This window comes from Acyrthosiphon pisum, chromosome X, assembly GCF_005508785.2.
Source record: "Acyrthosiphon pisum isolate AL4f chromosome X, pea_aphid_22Mar2018_4r6ur, whole genome shotgun sequence".
Classification (NCBI taxonomy): Eukaryota; Metazoa; Arthropoda; class Insecta; order Hemiptera; family Aphididae; genus Acyrthosiphon; species Acyrthosiphon pisum.
Window position 1 is genome coordinate 116,580,114 of NC_042493.1, and position 17,280 is coordinate 116,597,393.

General features: G+C 29.8%; 2 protein-coding genes and 1 long non-coding RNA gene across 3 annotated transcripts in view; 1 reads left to right on the top strand and 2 right to left on the bottom strand.

The window, feature by feature from the left end:
* LOC103308801 (zinc finger BED domain-containing protein 5-like) overlaps positions 1-11,047 on the bottom strand; it is a 20,421-nt gene extending 9,374 nt beyond the window's left edge. Inside the window, exons 1-3 of the mRNA XM_008182854.1 lie at positions 11,041-11,047; positions 365-660; positions 117-290 (exon numbers count right to left, since the gene is read on the bottom strand). Coding sequence (XP_008181076.1) covers positions 117-290; positions 365-660; positions 11,041-11,047 — 477 coding nt within the window. The remainder of the gene's footprint in view (positions 1-116; positions 291-364; positions 661-11,040) is intronic.
* Positions 11,048-13,812: 2,765 nt separating this feature from the next.
* LOC100572706 lies at positions 13,813-15,201 on the bottom strand. The gene has a single exon (XM_003243151.1). The coding sequence runs from the start codon at positions 15,199-15,201 to the stop codon at positions 13,813-13,815; it is 1,389 nt and encodes a 462-aa protein (XP_003243199.1).
* Positions 15,202-15,750: 549 nt separating this feature from the next.
* Positions 15,751-17,158, top strand: LOC107883211. Its single transcript, XR_003838699.1, has 4 exons — positions 15,751-16,268; positions 16,332-16,697; positions 16,787-17,001; positions 17,081-17,158. It is a non-coding gene; the product is annotated as an uncharacterized LOC107883211 (long non-coding RNA).
* Positions 17,159-17,280: the final 122 nt, after the last annotated feature.

Genomic DNA, 17,280 nt, shown 5'->3' on the forward strand with positions numbered 1-17,280 from the left:
GGAAAAGTAACGTATTTATGAATACTTCCCAAGTCGTCACACAAGATTTTAAAAAGTCTAGATTTCAGAGGACGTGACTTGATGAAGTTGACTATTTTTATGGCTTCATCCAATACGTTTTTTAGACAAAGAGGAATATTTTTCATTGCTAGAGCATGTCTATGAAGTATGCAATGACTACTAGTAGTTTCATTTGATTTCTCCTTTATTTTAGCGATTGCTCCAGCTGTTGCACCTGTCATGGCCCTAGCACCATCAGTACACACATCGATACAGTTTGTCCATGGAATCTGATTTTCTGTTAAGAAATCATCCAATAAACCGAAAATTTGAACCCCTGTCGTATTAGATAGAAGTGGCTTACAAAATAAATATCTTCTTCAAAAGAGTTCATGTTTACGTAACGAACGAACACCAATAGTACAGCAAGACCAGCAATATCGGTTGATTCGTCCATTTGTAGTGCGAATTTTGTGTATTTAATACGAGAGACAAGTGTTTCTGATACGTTGCAAGCCAAATCTTTAATTCGCCGTGCAACAGTATTATTTGACAAAGGAATTATGGATAAATGTTTGGCAGATTTGTCATCAAGCATACAAGTTACTATATCAATAACACATGGTTTTATGAGGGTCTCCGCAATGGTATGAGCTTCGCCTTTGTACCGGGTACAACATTATAACATATATTATTATGTGCGTGCAGTGCGAGGAAGTCAGACAAAAAAAAAACGGACATTTTCAGTCTCCAATTTTTTTAGTTTTTTTTCAATTTTGAATGTTTGTTGGGTAAAAAAGCTTGAAAATTTAATACAAGACTATTAATATATTGTTATAACGGCCTTTGAAAAATATACCTTATTCAAATTTCAAACATTAAAAACTGCGTTAACTATAAAATATAGCAAACATTACCATAACTAATAACTATGTTTATATAGGCATAATAATTAAATACTAATTAATCATTATAGGTATAGTTAAGTGTACTATTTATTTATTTCACAAACTCACAACATAAATCTTAGGTACGTGAAAATAAAATCATAATACATGTAGACCACAATAACATTTGGGTTTAATTATTAACGTAGGTATTTACATATTACGTTGGGTTGAAAAATAATATACCTATATTTAGACCAGGGACAATAATACATTAATTTACATAAACAAAAATAGATGTTTAGTATTATATTAAATTATATTTTAATAAAATATTGATTTTAAAACATATCGTAATTATTATACTAAATAATTAAAACCCGTGTATTATATAAATACAAAAACCTTTAACATTCAGCTACCTACCCATAGTATTATTTTATTTATATAAGGTAAAACTGTGTCTAAACTATTAATTAAATGCCTATTTATGTGCAAGAAACTATTACATTTTATAGGTATATACGTACTTCCTATCTTAATCACAGATTACCACCTATACAAATTAATAATATTACTGTCATTGCAATAAATAATTATACAAATTCACCCATGAATGTTTGAACTTAAAAAACTATTTATACAAACATTTGCGGATTAATAACACGTATGGAATAATAAAAAATGTACAACTTAATAACTATAATTTGTCAAAGTAGGTATATTTTAAAAAAAACATTTAAGGTAATGATATTAGAATATTTTACGTCGCATGTTTTATCATAATTTCTGTTGTTTTAAAATTACAGATATAACTCAGATTCTTTTAAGTACTGTTAAAAAAATAATTCACAATCCAAAATTATTTTAAAGAATATACCTAAGTATTAGTTACCTAATTATAAATTACATGTTGTAAAATGTAAACAGGTACCTAGATAAAAAAAGCCTAGGATCATATAAATATTTAACATTAAATAAAATAAACATTTCGATGTCAAATGCACATATAAGTGATAACAACTAATCAATTTTAAATGTGGTCAAGTGATTAAAGAAAAATATCCAAAGGAAATATATACGAAAAAAGAACATAGATTACTAAATCATATTTTATTACCATCCAAGCACAAAATTCGAATCATACAATAAATAAATTGTAAATGAAACTTTTATATTACATTTTAGATTTTTGAAGCAATGAATGTATGGATTTAGCAATGATGTGTTTTTTATTATTTTTTTTTGTGTCTGTTATCACCTTTTGTGACATGAAAAATGCTTAAATTATCTTTGACAAAAGCGCCCTTTTAAAAAGTGTCGTGAAAAACAAAATAAAAATTAAGAAAAAACGAATAGATTTTCAGAACTATATCTTCAATCGTTGATTCACTACAAAGATGTAAAGCTGAAAAACATAAGAAAATGCCCAATAAAATTTGTTTTAATTTTTTTTAATGTTCTGTAATGAATTAACGATTGAAGATAAAGTTCTGAAAATCTTCACTGCACTTCTCCTAACCAATGTGAATCTAACATGATCCCAAACAACAAAATCCTCTCTCTGGTTTAGGAGATCAATCTCCAGGGGTGGATAGGTAGTATTTATGTTACAGGGAAATATTTGAAGGGGCCCCCAAACTGAAAAAAAATTTGTTCACTTCGCTCGCATAGATATTCAATCTAACACCTTTACCTATAAATAAAATGTTTTGTGCGAAAATGTATTTTTAGTTTGGTGAGGGGCTGGAGAAACGGCATATTATGACGAAATAAAATGAATAATAATAATAATAATAATAATAATGGTATAATAAAAGTAAGTATAATACAGATTTATTATTATAATTATTATTTATTTAATATAAAAATTTTAATTCTTAACTTGTTTTGCTATTATTATATTGTTTAAAATAACAGTAAGTAATAATAATTTATATAAATTTAAACTATTCCTATTTGGTGAATATTTTATTCTGCGAAAAAACAAAGTGTAGACCCCAACATAAACATAGATGGGGGCCCACAGGGAAAATCCTTTGATTTGGATCCTATCCTTGGATAGGCCATCCACCCCTGTCAATCTCATTATACGAAAATGAAAATGATATTTTGTGGGGCTATTGTCACTGACATTTTTCTGAATTAAAATTGTTATACCGCTTGGGTGTGATATCAGATAATACATTAATTCTAAAAATTAAAAATCAAAACAGTTTACATGCCAACCCCTGACTTTGGAAGCGTATTATACATATATAATATAGGCACCTTTTCTGTGTAATATATAGCTATATATACAATCAAAATCTCAACATAACTTGAAAAAGAAAAGTATTACCACAGAAAGTTGTGTGGGTCATTAGGTCATAATTTAAAAGCAATAATGAGTTATTATTGTTTAAAAAAAAAAAAAATTTCAAGCAGAGCTTAGTTTAAATATTATAATTAAATCTTTTAATATTTAAAAAAAAAATAAAATAATTTATCGTTTAATTCAAATCTAAGCCATCCATTACAACGAAATACTCATTGACAATTGTCACTTGACAGTCAAAATTTTCACGAAATGGATATCCATATCCAATATAGGTACTTTGATCATATAGTCTAAATCGTTTTTACATTCATGAAATGGACAAAAAATTTATCTGTTTCGTGAAATGGACACTAATATTTTACACTAAGTGTATTTTAATTATAATTTACACTACATGGATTTACGCTTACCTACTTGCTTAAGTTTTTGTCAAATATTGTTATCGGAAAATTCAAAATTTTGTAATTTTAAATAAAATAATATAGGCACAATGTAAACGTTATATTGTACAAAACAATTTCACACATAGGTAAACATTCAATGTAGTTGATGATTATTAATATTTATAATATGCATATTATTGCTGTAGGTTCTATTATATTATTAGTATATTATGATCAGAAATGTAGGTAATCACTAATCGGAGTACTCTGACTAGTTATTTTGTATTTTGTAGAGGCGATTTAGGCCTTGTCTACTACAAAATAACAATTTTATTTCTTAAATCTACAATAGGTACACATTGTTTTTTTGCTGAACAGTCACACAGTGTATAAATGTATGGCTCATTTCGAAGGTTATTTTGTTTCATTCGGACTTTTATGAATTCTGTCAACATAGAGCCGCAATTAGTGAGGATACTGAGGTTCTATATCCTGTACCTACTCTTTATATAATTAAATCAACTCAAATATAATTATTTAAAAGTTAGGTACACAATGATATTTTCCGATGACAATTTCATGAAAAGTTACCCATAATATAGATTTAGGTAGTGTAAATTTAAAAAAAAAATTACATTAAGTGTAAAATAATGGTTTACATTTCACGAATTGGATAAGATTTGTATCCATTACTTACATGAAAAAAAAACATGTGACAATGATCGAAGTCTATGAGATAAATATCCATTTCATAAAAAGTTCAATTAGGTATACACTAACTATACGTGTATAAGACATAGCTAGTAGGTATGTAAATACATAATATTTTATATCTCAGCTACGTTCATTATAATATATTTATATAGTTTTTATTATACTTAAAGTAATAACAACTTGTTGAAATTATTAAATCATTTTAAACTAAAAAAGGTATTTTAATTTAAATCTATAGGTAGAGTAATACTATTAAATTTACATTATGTCACATGTCGTATGTACCTATAATAATTAATCATACTGTGATGATATAACTGATATTATTTCTTTCAGTCGTCAATTATAAAACAATTTGTATTCAATGCGGCCTATATATTGTACTCATATTATCAAAGATTGACGAACAGGACTGCATCAAGTATTGGTCACTGGGATCTTGTAGGTTTTAATATGGGTTTATAGGTACCTACGGTATAACTGAGAGAATATAGTTTGAGTAATTTTCATTTTTATTTTATAGTAGGTAGCTACGAGTAAACAATTTTAATAATCTGAACAAATATTTAAAATGTATATAATAATATGTTGGTATACTTCTATAAAAGTTGATAAAACAATTATTATGAAATCATATTCACTAGAGATGATGGTCTAATTTAATATACATAATATATATATACTCACCTACTATAATATATTATAATCGATTAAATAAATTCTATACAATATAGATATCACTTGAAAAATAAATATATACATATTATAATATAAAATATAATTTTTACATAATTACATATATAATATAGGCACCTTTTCTGTGTAATATATAGCTATATAATCATGTAAATATGTCTTACAACCTATTATAGGTTATAAATATTATGATATCGAGAATTAATAAATGCCGGTGAAATGATTTAGCGGTGTTCGTGCGGTGTTGTAGACGGCTCTTCAACCTATATTTTGAAATATGACTTGTATTACATTGACGTTTAAACTGAAAATTTATCTTTTACTTTCATTGAACTTCTTTAGCCGTTAACCATATTTTAAATCCGAATCTGAATTTGAATATTATTTCACTCATTTTTTATTACAAACGTATAATATCTATGTATAAGTGTGTATCAATCAATTTAAATGAAACGAATGCGTACCTATATTATTATGGTACGCATAAAACCGGTTTAATAATTAATATAAAAGCATATAATATGTATTTTTTAATTTATCAATGTAGTGAAATAATATAGTTTCAAAAAAATAGGTCAAATTAATATAACATTAATCCAAATAATATGATAGTTTTACTATGAAATTATGATATCTATTAACCACTGGAGTGCTAAATTTTATTATTTTTACTATAGAATAGATAAGGTAGAAAAAAATGTAACAATAAATTATTTGTTCAATGAATATAATATATATTTCAAATGGAAAAATGCAAGCGCAAGCAAATAAATAAATAATTAATAATAATAATAATAATAATAAATTAATTAACAAACAAACTGGTTTCCTTCGTCTCCAAAATCAAATTTGATTCTTATATATATCAATATCAATGAATCAAACTTGCTCAACGTTAAACCTAAATGGTCAAATATCATTCACTCGATGCGACATCACAATAATACAGACAAATACAAATCATTAATAAGGAGGAGAACTGGATACAGTTTAAAACAAAAATTAATTTAGAAATCTAGATGAGAATAAGTTGCATTTTGTGATAAGCTAAGCTCGTGACATCTGCCTTTGATTTTATATAATGCACCACATAATATTATAGTCATATTTTATAAGTCTAATCGTAATTAATAACGATAAAATTTTAGCGGTTATGCAGTAGACCGAATTGTTCTTCAGAGGTTTCCGTGTGAGTGCATGTGATGAAATTCCTATGCCGATTGCGTGAACTTTGTAGCAGTTTACGAACCATAATAACAATATGTAGGTAATGATGCGCGTAAATGTAATGATATATAATAATATGATGTGATGGTTGAGTTAACAACATTCATATAATACACATGAATATATCACATGAACAATTATTATTATCATTAGTGGTGACCAGGGTGACCTGCAGACGGTCCAAACGCCAGACGGTCTCGTGAAATGTGCAGGGGCTCTTACACAATATAAATTATAAAGTCGTTACTCGTAATAACACTGATGGATAGAATGTGGTCAAATAGTTGCTGGTCAATGTATTGGTTGATGCAGGTATATATAATATTATAATACCACGGATCTATCGACCATATTAACAAGGCTGGGCATTAACGAGTTAAAAAGTTAAAGTTAATTTTATATTAACTTTTTAACTTAACTAGTTAATTTTGGCTTTTCATTAACTTAACTGTTAACTTACTAAATTTCTTTTTTAACTAACGTGAAATTAACGAGTTAATTTTTCATTTCAAGAAGTAAGTTAAGTTAATTTATATTGTTTTTAATTTTATCATATTTCACTACTTCAGTATATTTCATTTTCATGTCAAAAAATATTTACCGTATCTTGTTTAAAGTAAAAAATGTATATAATTCGAATTTAACTAATATGGAAACACTGTATAAAATATAAACACTATAATCTATAATTTAGTTTTGAGTTGGAAAAAAATTAAGTACGTTAGCGTTGTATAAACAAATTAACTTTTTTTTAACTTAATAAAAAGTTAACAAAAAGTGTGTATTAACTTTTAACTTAACTGAGTTAACCTATAGTTAAATTAACTTTTAACTTATAACTTTTTATTATTGGTGCATATTAACTTAACTAAGTTAAAAAAAAATCATTAACTTGCCCAGCCTTGCATATTAATACAATACCTACAGGATAATAATAATAATAATAATAATAATAATATTTTATTTCGCAAATAAGAATACAATACATTTGGAAAACAAGACAATAGACAGTATGCAACACTCCCTGTAAGCATAGCTTGTATCGGGAGAGCAGAGTCCAGATTAAATTTTAAGTATATTTACATGTTATTATGCCAAAAATGTCAGAAAGAATAAACAAAATACAAGATTTCTTTAAATAATATCGACAATTTCATGAAAATTTACCCATAATATAGATTTAGGTAGTGTAAATCTAAAAAAAAAAATTACACTAAGTGTAAAATAATGGTTTACATTTCACGAATTGGATAAGATTTGTATCCATTACATTTATTTTATTTTCATTAATTTTAATTCAAATTATGATGTTAGTACTTGTATATATGATTGAAGTGTATGATATAGGTGTGAGTATATCAATGAAATATATATTACCTTTATATTCACTGCCTGCAGTCTGTCCCACAAATAATCACAAATGACGCTTTTCTCAAACCTTGAGACTATATTATTAAATAGCTTAGAATTTAGATCTACATCAATGTAGATTGTGGGCAAATAATATTCATTTTCCCATGAACTATGTCATATATCTATATAGATACACGTATATCTAGAATGATTTTTAAGACCACAATATTGAAAATCTATAATTCACTAATAAATAACTTTTAGAATGTTCAAACACAATATATATTTACCTTTTATAATATATTAAATATTGATACACGATCGAAAACGTTGACCTATAATATTATTATAAATCAAAATAATAAAAATGACGATAAGAGTCCCACGGGGAACGCCGAATTTAGATACTTATAATGTATATAGTTGTATATTATTATAATATCATATGGTCTGTAGGTATATACCGTCCAAACGTCCACTAGTGTTGAATTAACTTTATTAACTGAATTTCTACGACACTTTGAATATGTAAATGAACAACTGCAGAATTTAAATTGGCCTCCAACACTATCAATTTTTCCACCAGCGAATTCTTATTTAGTTTACTATACCTAAGTTTACTGTACCTAATAATATACCTGTCAGATGCGAACGGTATACAAAACCGTGTTATAATAGGTAACAAAAATAAGCATAATATATAATATAGATCAGAACATCGGGACATAAGAAAATGCAAAACACGATTCAATATTATACTTTTTACAATGGAAATTTACATTGTCCACAATATCGTTCAGTTGAATTCACGTCAGAGAAGCTGAAAAAATACTTCTCTTCAATTCAACTATTATTATGATAGGTATAGACATCCAAAATAAACGTGTAAAAAATGTTCTTGTAATAATCAAATTTCTAGTTATAACGGAGGTCGGAAACACGCGCATTTATTTATCAAACTTTACAATCCCGCATTAACGTTATTTCCAAATATTCTTAGTTGCCTATCTTACAAAAAACACATTAGGTTCCATTCAAAAATTCCTTGCACAGCGTCTGGAACACCTTGCAGTTACCTTAAACTAGAAATACAACAAAAAAAAAAATAAATATTAAAATGCATACATTTACATATTCTATAAATTGAGCAAATATCGGTAATCTAACAACAATCCTTTCCAAAAAATGTCACTGCTGGATGACTTATTTTGTCTGTCGACTATGTTTTGTATTCTCTGTTCAGAAATAGGCTTATTGTTTATTTGTTATAGATTGTATACAGGTATTATAAGTGTGCACATTATTTGTCGATTATCTGTTATGTATATTATAAAGACAGTATAATATAATATAATTTATTATATTCTTAATAAATGTTAAAAATGATGTATGTACCTAGTATTATTCATTGAACTTACAATAATTCTCAACCGTAGAATAACCATCATTAGTATTATAATTTTTAAATATATGCACAAGTGCATAAAGACGTTAACTTACATCAGCTTAGTTTTAATACACTTCAAAAGATAAAACTAATGCTAATTTTCGATGAACAGATTTAAAATCTAAGACAAACAAGTATATTTATGAATTTAAAAAAAAAAACAAAAATAAGTATTTTTTCGAATGTTACTAATTTACTATATAAGTTAGTTAGCTGATATTGTTAAGTACCTAATGTTTTAAAATTAAAATACAACTAATTTAATTCTTAATTTTTATATTGAAAGTCAATAAAATGAAACAATTCAATTAATATAAATAATTACGCGTCTTAGAAACTTTTAAATAATTTACGATATTTAAAGGAATAATTAGGTACATTGTTATTTTAATCATTTAAAAACGTCCCGAGTAATAAAAAGATTTTATTATTACCTAGCTGTATTAGTTAATCACTCGCTTCACTTTGAAGATTTGCACACCACAATGTTGTAGATAATGCATACTCATCTAAAATAGGTGTACCTAATATTTTTTTGAAAATTTGAAAATATAAATATTGAAATTTCAATAATAATCTATAACTGTATTTTTTTTTCCGGTGCTTTTGAAAACTTTTGTGAGTTTTAAATGTTGACCTCCCCAATGCTCCAACTAGATTCACTTTCCTATCGAACAAGATACTGAAGTTGAAAATCTAAGCATTTTTTCGACTACTTATCGTGTAGGTACACAGACACAAATAAAAAAAAATATAAAACACATCATTGTAAAATTAAAACATTTTTAGTTTTTATGTATGTCTCGAAAACACAGCAAAGAACTGAAAGAACTGAATAGGTACCTAGTTATAAATTGTATTTAAATTGCATTTAAATTGCATTTAAATTATTATTCATATTGAATTTGAACTTTTTAAACCGATTTAGACAACTGAACAAATTTTTTGGATCCTCCATTAGACCTATGGCCATTCTTTAAAAATACAAGTCAAAATACACACATCACTTATTATAAAAAATATTACTTAACTCTTTACTGTTTAAAATTCAAAATTACACATTTTTTTTTTTGTCATACGTTCACATAATTAGTATAGTTTCCCGAATAAAGTATTCAGAATACTTTTCCCAATAATATACTGATTTACTTTTCAACAATATTTTATTCCTATAGTAAAAAAATACTTTTTATTTACAATAATTATTATTTTCATTATTTATCTGGAAATATTTACAAAAGTATACGCATTTTAATTCAAGTATCAACAACTTAAATTATATTATATTTAGAATTATTAAATTATATATGTTGGTGCTAATTTCCAATTTTCCGAGAGAAAAGTAGATACCTATATCCAAAAAATTGGATACGAAATACCGGAAACGGTGTCGGTGTGTCAGTCTCTACTTTTAAGGATATTTTATTATTTATATTATAATATACTATTAGGGATTTTTTTTTATCTTGAGCTATAAACTATAAACCATCCTCAATATTGAAGATTTGAGTATTTTTCTGAGGCCACACATACTTTAAACTAGTAGGTAAGTCGTAAGAACCTAGGCACAACTCAGAATTTAAAATGATTTATGTACGGTATAAATCTGCAGAAATTGCATATATGCAGGGAATCTCTGACATTATATTAAGTAAATAGACAATTTTTGGTACTATATACGTAGTACACTAAATACAAAAAGACAATTATGTTCGGTGTCTTATTACAACTTAAACATATTGTATACCTATATTATATCGTTTCAAGTCTCGAGTAAAGCAAGGACGCTTTTCTCTATTTTATTTTTTTACCTTCTTTTTACTTTCACTATACTCTGTTTAACTATTATTTTAGCCAAAGAATCGTACTTTTTATATTAAAACTAAATAATTATAATAATGAAATTAAAATATACATGAAGTCATTGTGATGATACGTTTCATAATTATACTTCTTGTATAAAATATAAAAAGAATATGGAATACATATTCAAATTATTCTTCATTTACTTACTTGCCATTATTTTAAAATTATCACCTTTCAAACTGTTCTGAACCAACAGATATATTTTCCAGGTATCTAGTCACAGGCCTTACAGTGGGAAAAAATTCTAGGGGACTAAATCTTTTATATAGATATATAATGTCTAATGTCTAATGTATAAACAGTGATTGTGTGCGTGAGCATACTCATTCGTCTCATCCCACTTTTAATTTTTAACCCTGAAACTGTTAATCCTAATTTGTTAAAGGGTCGATATTTAACCACCGTCAGAGGTAGGAGCTGAATGACGCAGGGGTATGGGACCCTACTATAACCCCTGGATCTAGGACAGTTTGTCGAAAACATTTCATCAAAGGATAACAATTTAAACAACACTTTACGTCAAAGTAAATATCTACTTTTTATCATTTGTAAATTATATAACTACTTAATTTCAAATGAGATTGCTATTTATTGATACATATATATCTATCTATATATAGACAATTTTTTGTACTACATACGTAGTACACTAAATACAAAAAGACAATTATGTTCGGTATCTTATTACAACTTAGACATACCTATATTATATCGTTTTAAGTCTCGAGTAAAGCGAGGACGTTTTTTTCTATTTTATTTTTTTATTCACCTTCACTATACTCTGTTTAACTACTTACCTATTATTACATATTATAGCAATGAATAGTGATGTCGGTCACTCAATCACAGACAATAAGTCGAGTGAATGCCAAATCATTTTCAACCTAATAATAAATCATTTAATTTCATTTACTCCCCTCCCAAAATTAGGTAGCCATTTAAAATAATTATAAATTATAGTATCATTCTTTTCATATTTGTCGTATTGATAGTTTATATGTATTTTTAAATTTAGAAATATATGACTAATGTAATAATGTGTTGTAAATTATTGATATGCTTGCAGCAGTTAATGTACTCAGTGCCGTAGCCAGGGTGGCTGAGGGGGCTTCAGCCCCCCCCCCCCAAATGTTAAGAAAATAGGCGCTCAAAAAGTCTTAAATTGTATTTAAAATATTTAAAAATTTACTACCTGTATACAGTTACGTGTCCAGGAATTTTAAATTGGGGGGGGGGGGGAAACCATTTTTTTTTTAAAAATAAATAAAAGAAAGCGGATTAGTGGAAGTCGCTCTGCTGTACAGTAGGCTACAATTGGATGACTGTAAATTTAAATTCATTGATATATTCATGTGTACACAAAACGGTTCTGAGCAGAGACGGTTTGGCAACCTTGGATACTGTATATTATACTTAAATTGTTGTTATTAATATATAAATTATAATAATAATATAATATTTTGAATTTTTAACTATTAAATAATTTTAGAATCTAATGGTTTTACAATGATTTTTATTTATTTTTTTATCCTGGATACAAATTATCTTATTTCATTGAATTCAAGTTTAATACAATCCATTATACATTGACCCACTTGTAACCTACTATACAGCAGAGTGACATTCACTTACCAGCATTTTAAATTTAAATTTTGATAAATTTTGTTGAAATTAAAACTTTAAATATTTATAAAAAAAATTATGCATACCTATGTATTTTAAATATTTTTCAACTGCTATTGTAAAAATATATTAAGGACCGTGTATTATATTTTCATGCTTTTTGATCAAACAAAGAAAAATGTATTGTATTTAAACTGGTGTCAATTATGAAAATAAGGCTCGGCTGATCCCTTGTACTTGTTGTGAATAATTAGAATATTTTGTTGGATGGCAAATCGAGTTGATTGTTACAATGTATTGTTGGAAATAGAGTAAATATAAAATACTTGCACAAAAGGACCTATAAAAGTATATTAAATTCTTATACTTAAATATATATATATATATATATATGTATTCAAACACACAAAAATTGCTTATTTGCTAATAATAAAAGCATATAAAAATAAATATGAAAAACATTATAATATTAAATAAAAAAAATATAAAAATAAAATGCAATAAGTTAAAAAAAAAAATACAAAAATAAATAATGACAAACACAAAATTATTTAAAAAAAAGTCATAATAATTATAGAAATTAAACAAAATTATACAAAATTTGGGGATAGTATCCATTTCACAGTAGCATTTCAGGATCTTTAGACATGTTATCTGAAGAGCAATATCAATATTAATAAGCCAGCATTATTATAACAATAAACCAACTGTTGGCTGAAGTAAAAGACTCATAGCAGAAATATGCTTCAGATCAACACACTATATTATACACAATTTACACAAAAAATATAAAATATGCAAAAAAAATCTCGAGATTCACGATGGAAATTGGAAATTTTATTTTTATTTATTTTTTAAATAGTTGCCATTGGTTACAGTCTACAGTAGAAATTATTATTTATTTATTATTGGTTTCCATTGGTTATTTGGGCAGATCAGGTACAAGCTAGCACCAAATCAAATTATTGAACATCGCAGCAAGTTACATCCAAAAACTGTTGAACATTCATAATTTTTTCAAGTTGCAATTTTTTACTGATAACGGATTGCACAGGTTCAGCTTGGTATGAATGTTTGTGTGTAGATCAGACATCTGGAAAAAAGATATATTAATTTAATAAGGACTAAAATTTGATTTTTTTTAGTCATTGGATTTTAGTACGGTTAGGTTAGGTCTTCGTATCAGTAAAAATGTGATCATACCTATCTATTTAGTCATGCTGCAGCGCATTTACTGTCCTCGTCCGAAAAAACACCAGCCTTCTATACATCGCTGTCCACATTTCAATCGCCCATTTACGACGGGCACCCATTGTTCCGTGCGTAAGTGAGACAGTCAAAATGACCGTTCCGCGAGGCGAAGACACACGTCCACTTGTCCCATGGACACCCATTCTCTCGTGCATAGACGAGACAGTTCAAGTGACCGTTTTCCGCGGCTTCGAGGCAGGTCCAAGTGTTCCATTCACAGCCGTTGTCCCGTGCATAGACGAGACAATTCATGTGACCGTTACTGGCGGCGGAGTTGCACGTGAATTCGTCCCATGGACACCCGTTTTCATGTGCATATCGTAAACAGTCCACGTGGCCGTTCAACGCGGCACTCTGGCACGTCTGCTTGTCCCACGGGCAGCCGTTTTCCCGTGCGTACACGAGACAGTCTATGTGACCATTAAACGCGGCATCGGCACACGTCTGTTTGTCCCACGGGCAGCCGTTTTCCCGTGCAAACCTTAAACAGTCCAGGTGGCCATTCAACGCGGCCCTCTGGCACGTCTCCTTGTCCCATTCACAGCCGTTGTCACGTGCATACCGTAAACAATCCAGGTGGCCGTTCAACGCGGCACTGTGGCACGTCTCCTTGTCCCATTCACAGCCGTTGTCACGTGCATACCGTAAACAGTCGATGTGGCCGTTCTTCGCGGCTTCGGCACACGTATCTTCGTCCCACGGGCAGCCGTTGTCCCGTGCATAGACGAGACAATTCATGTGACCGTTAATAGCGGCGCAGCTACACGTATTTACGCTCCAGGGACACCCGTTGTCACGTGCATACCGTAAACAGTCAATGTGGCCGTTTATCGCGGCATGGGCACACGTAAATTCGTCCCACGGGCAGCCGTTTTCCCGTGCATACCGCAGACAGTCCATGTGCCCGTTCTCCGCGGCAGCGGCACACGTCATTTCGTCCCACGGGCAGCCGTTGTCCCGCGCATACCGTAGACAGTCCATGTGCCCGTTCCTCGCGGCTTTGGCACACGTCTCTTCGTCCCACGGGCAGCCGTTTTCCCGTGCGTACCGTAGACAGTCCAGATTGCCCGATATCGCAGCCATTTCGCACGCCGAACCTAAGCTCCTGAAATCCATGATATGATGATTGTTACGACTGAAACCGTTATGCCAAGGGACGCCGATCGCACGAGCGAGCCTCAGGCAATCGACATGTCCGTAGAACGCTGCCGCCTCGCAAACCTTTTCAAACCCAATGTGCCATGACGTTCGGCTGTACATTGTCTCCCTGCCGTCGACCTCGTCTGTGTCTCTGTTGGCTTTCAACAGTTCGAACAGCGACTCACAACAACTTCGCAAATCGACGTGCTGTGTTCTCAACAAGTCATAGTTGGCGCGCTCGATCTGGTTGCAAGCGTAGTACGCCGTCTTTACCAGGCTCGGTAACTCGTACATATTCCCGTTGTCCGGCTGTCTGCACCAATCGTACAGTGGAGTGCTTTCTACCCGTTAGTAGACGATAAATCGAACTCGAGACTTGTGTAAAGAAATAGGTACCGATAAAACGACGGATCGCCCGACTCGACTGTAACGATTAACTGAAGAATATTAATGGTAATCGACGTGTGATCGCCTATCGGATTGGGCTAAAACAGTAAAGCGTTAATAATGACGTTAAACAATTAAAAAAAATTCAACTCGAGAGCGTGACTGAAAATTCGACAATCGTGCAACAGAGTATGACGCTGCTGGCCACAAACGACTCGATTAAATTATGACGCCAACAAAGTGGCCGAAATGTTGTTGTCAAAGAGGTTGTGGCGACCCACAGCAATAACCATTGTAACCGCGGTATCTGCGCGTCAGCCGCCGCCAGCTGCGCGCCCGTCCTCTCTATCAATATTATATACTGCGCGTAATATACTTCCATGACGCGACTGTCGACCGACGGACTCGTTATTGTTTTCGGACGTACGTCGTCAACCTCGTATCGCGCTCCGTAACTCGCAACGCCCGAATATTTCATAAAACCACGTTATTTTTGTACTCACGTCAAACCCTCAAACTGTACAATTATCTAATATTTACAGTGACTGAATTATTTTATAATAATACCTAACTGTTATATTTCAATACTACGTTTTACTCAATTTTATTGGTTAACCCAACGAGTAGACCGACAGTCAATTCCTACCAACAAGTGACTGATCGAATATTCGCGGTAGTAGAATAATGTCGTCGAGTAGGTGATAATGATTTGTGATAATGATTATGATATGGCTTGGCGGCTTTGCTATTTGCGAGAATGTTCAGATTCTTTAACTGTCGGTGACGGTGCCGTTTCCCTGACACAATGTATGGCCAGACTAATTTATTGCTGGGTACACTCTAACTTACAATATGTGGCTTTTAAATTAAGTGACAAAATTATTTTCGTTTGAAATGGATAAACTACAAAGAACCATGTAATATCAAGGGCTAAAGATGGAGAATATTAAATCATCACGAAACTATAAGTACAAGTAATTTTATACAATAAACCTTTAGGTATATTTCAATAATAGTGTCACTTACCCATGTTTTAGGATATTTTATGTACGAAGTTGAACCACTTAGTTTCAATGATATTATAAACACCCTACCTATGGTGTTGTTATAAGCAATTCTGCCGATTGCCCTAATGATTAAGCAGCTTTAAATAATCTGAAAAAGAAACTGGCATTCCGTGAAAAATATAATGTTACTGATGAGATGGTACTTCCATTTGAACCTGTGAGTAACTTATGTTAGATTTTCAATAAGATCTGTATATTATGTATAATAATATTTAAAAACTATAATAATGTTTAGAAGTAATTTTTATTAGATACCTATTATTGAATCCCAAATTTTGGAAACTAATGTGCAGTAACAAGTACAAAAGTCAAAATGATGTAGAAAATTACAAATTGGTAAAGAGAAAGTTTACTTAAATTATTTCATGAAAGGGTGAGTTTAAATTGTTTGATTATTTGTTTTTTAAATTAATTTTAAATTTCAGATACTTATAGTAGGATAATAGAAATGACAAAAAGTGCAAGATGTTAAAAAATCTTTACAAAAATAACTTACAGACTCAGAAGAAGCTGTTAATTATTATGAACCCGAAAAAGTTGGCATTAAAGAGCATGAATACTTACCATGAGAAAGTTAGGAAAAACTTTATGTCTTGATTACTGGCTACACGAATATGCTTGTTTTGAATTTATGGATTAGGTAATGAAATGAAATTTAATTCATTTTATTTAATTCCACTTTTAACAAATTAACTATACAATATATTTAATTATAAAAGGAACAATATTGCCATGAGACGAATATTGATTGATTGAGTCTCTATCAGATTTCACAAATACTATTTATTAATACCCAGTGCTCGACTTGGGGGGGGACGCAGGGGGACGGAGTACCCCAACTAATTTTTCAGAAATTTTAGCGTACCCCTACTCTAATTTTGAAGAGGCACGCACGAGACGCTGCATCATTCTGCATTTT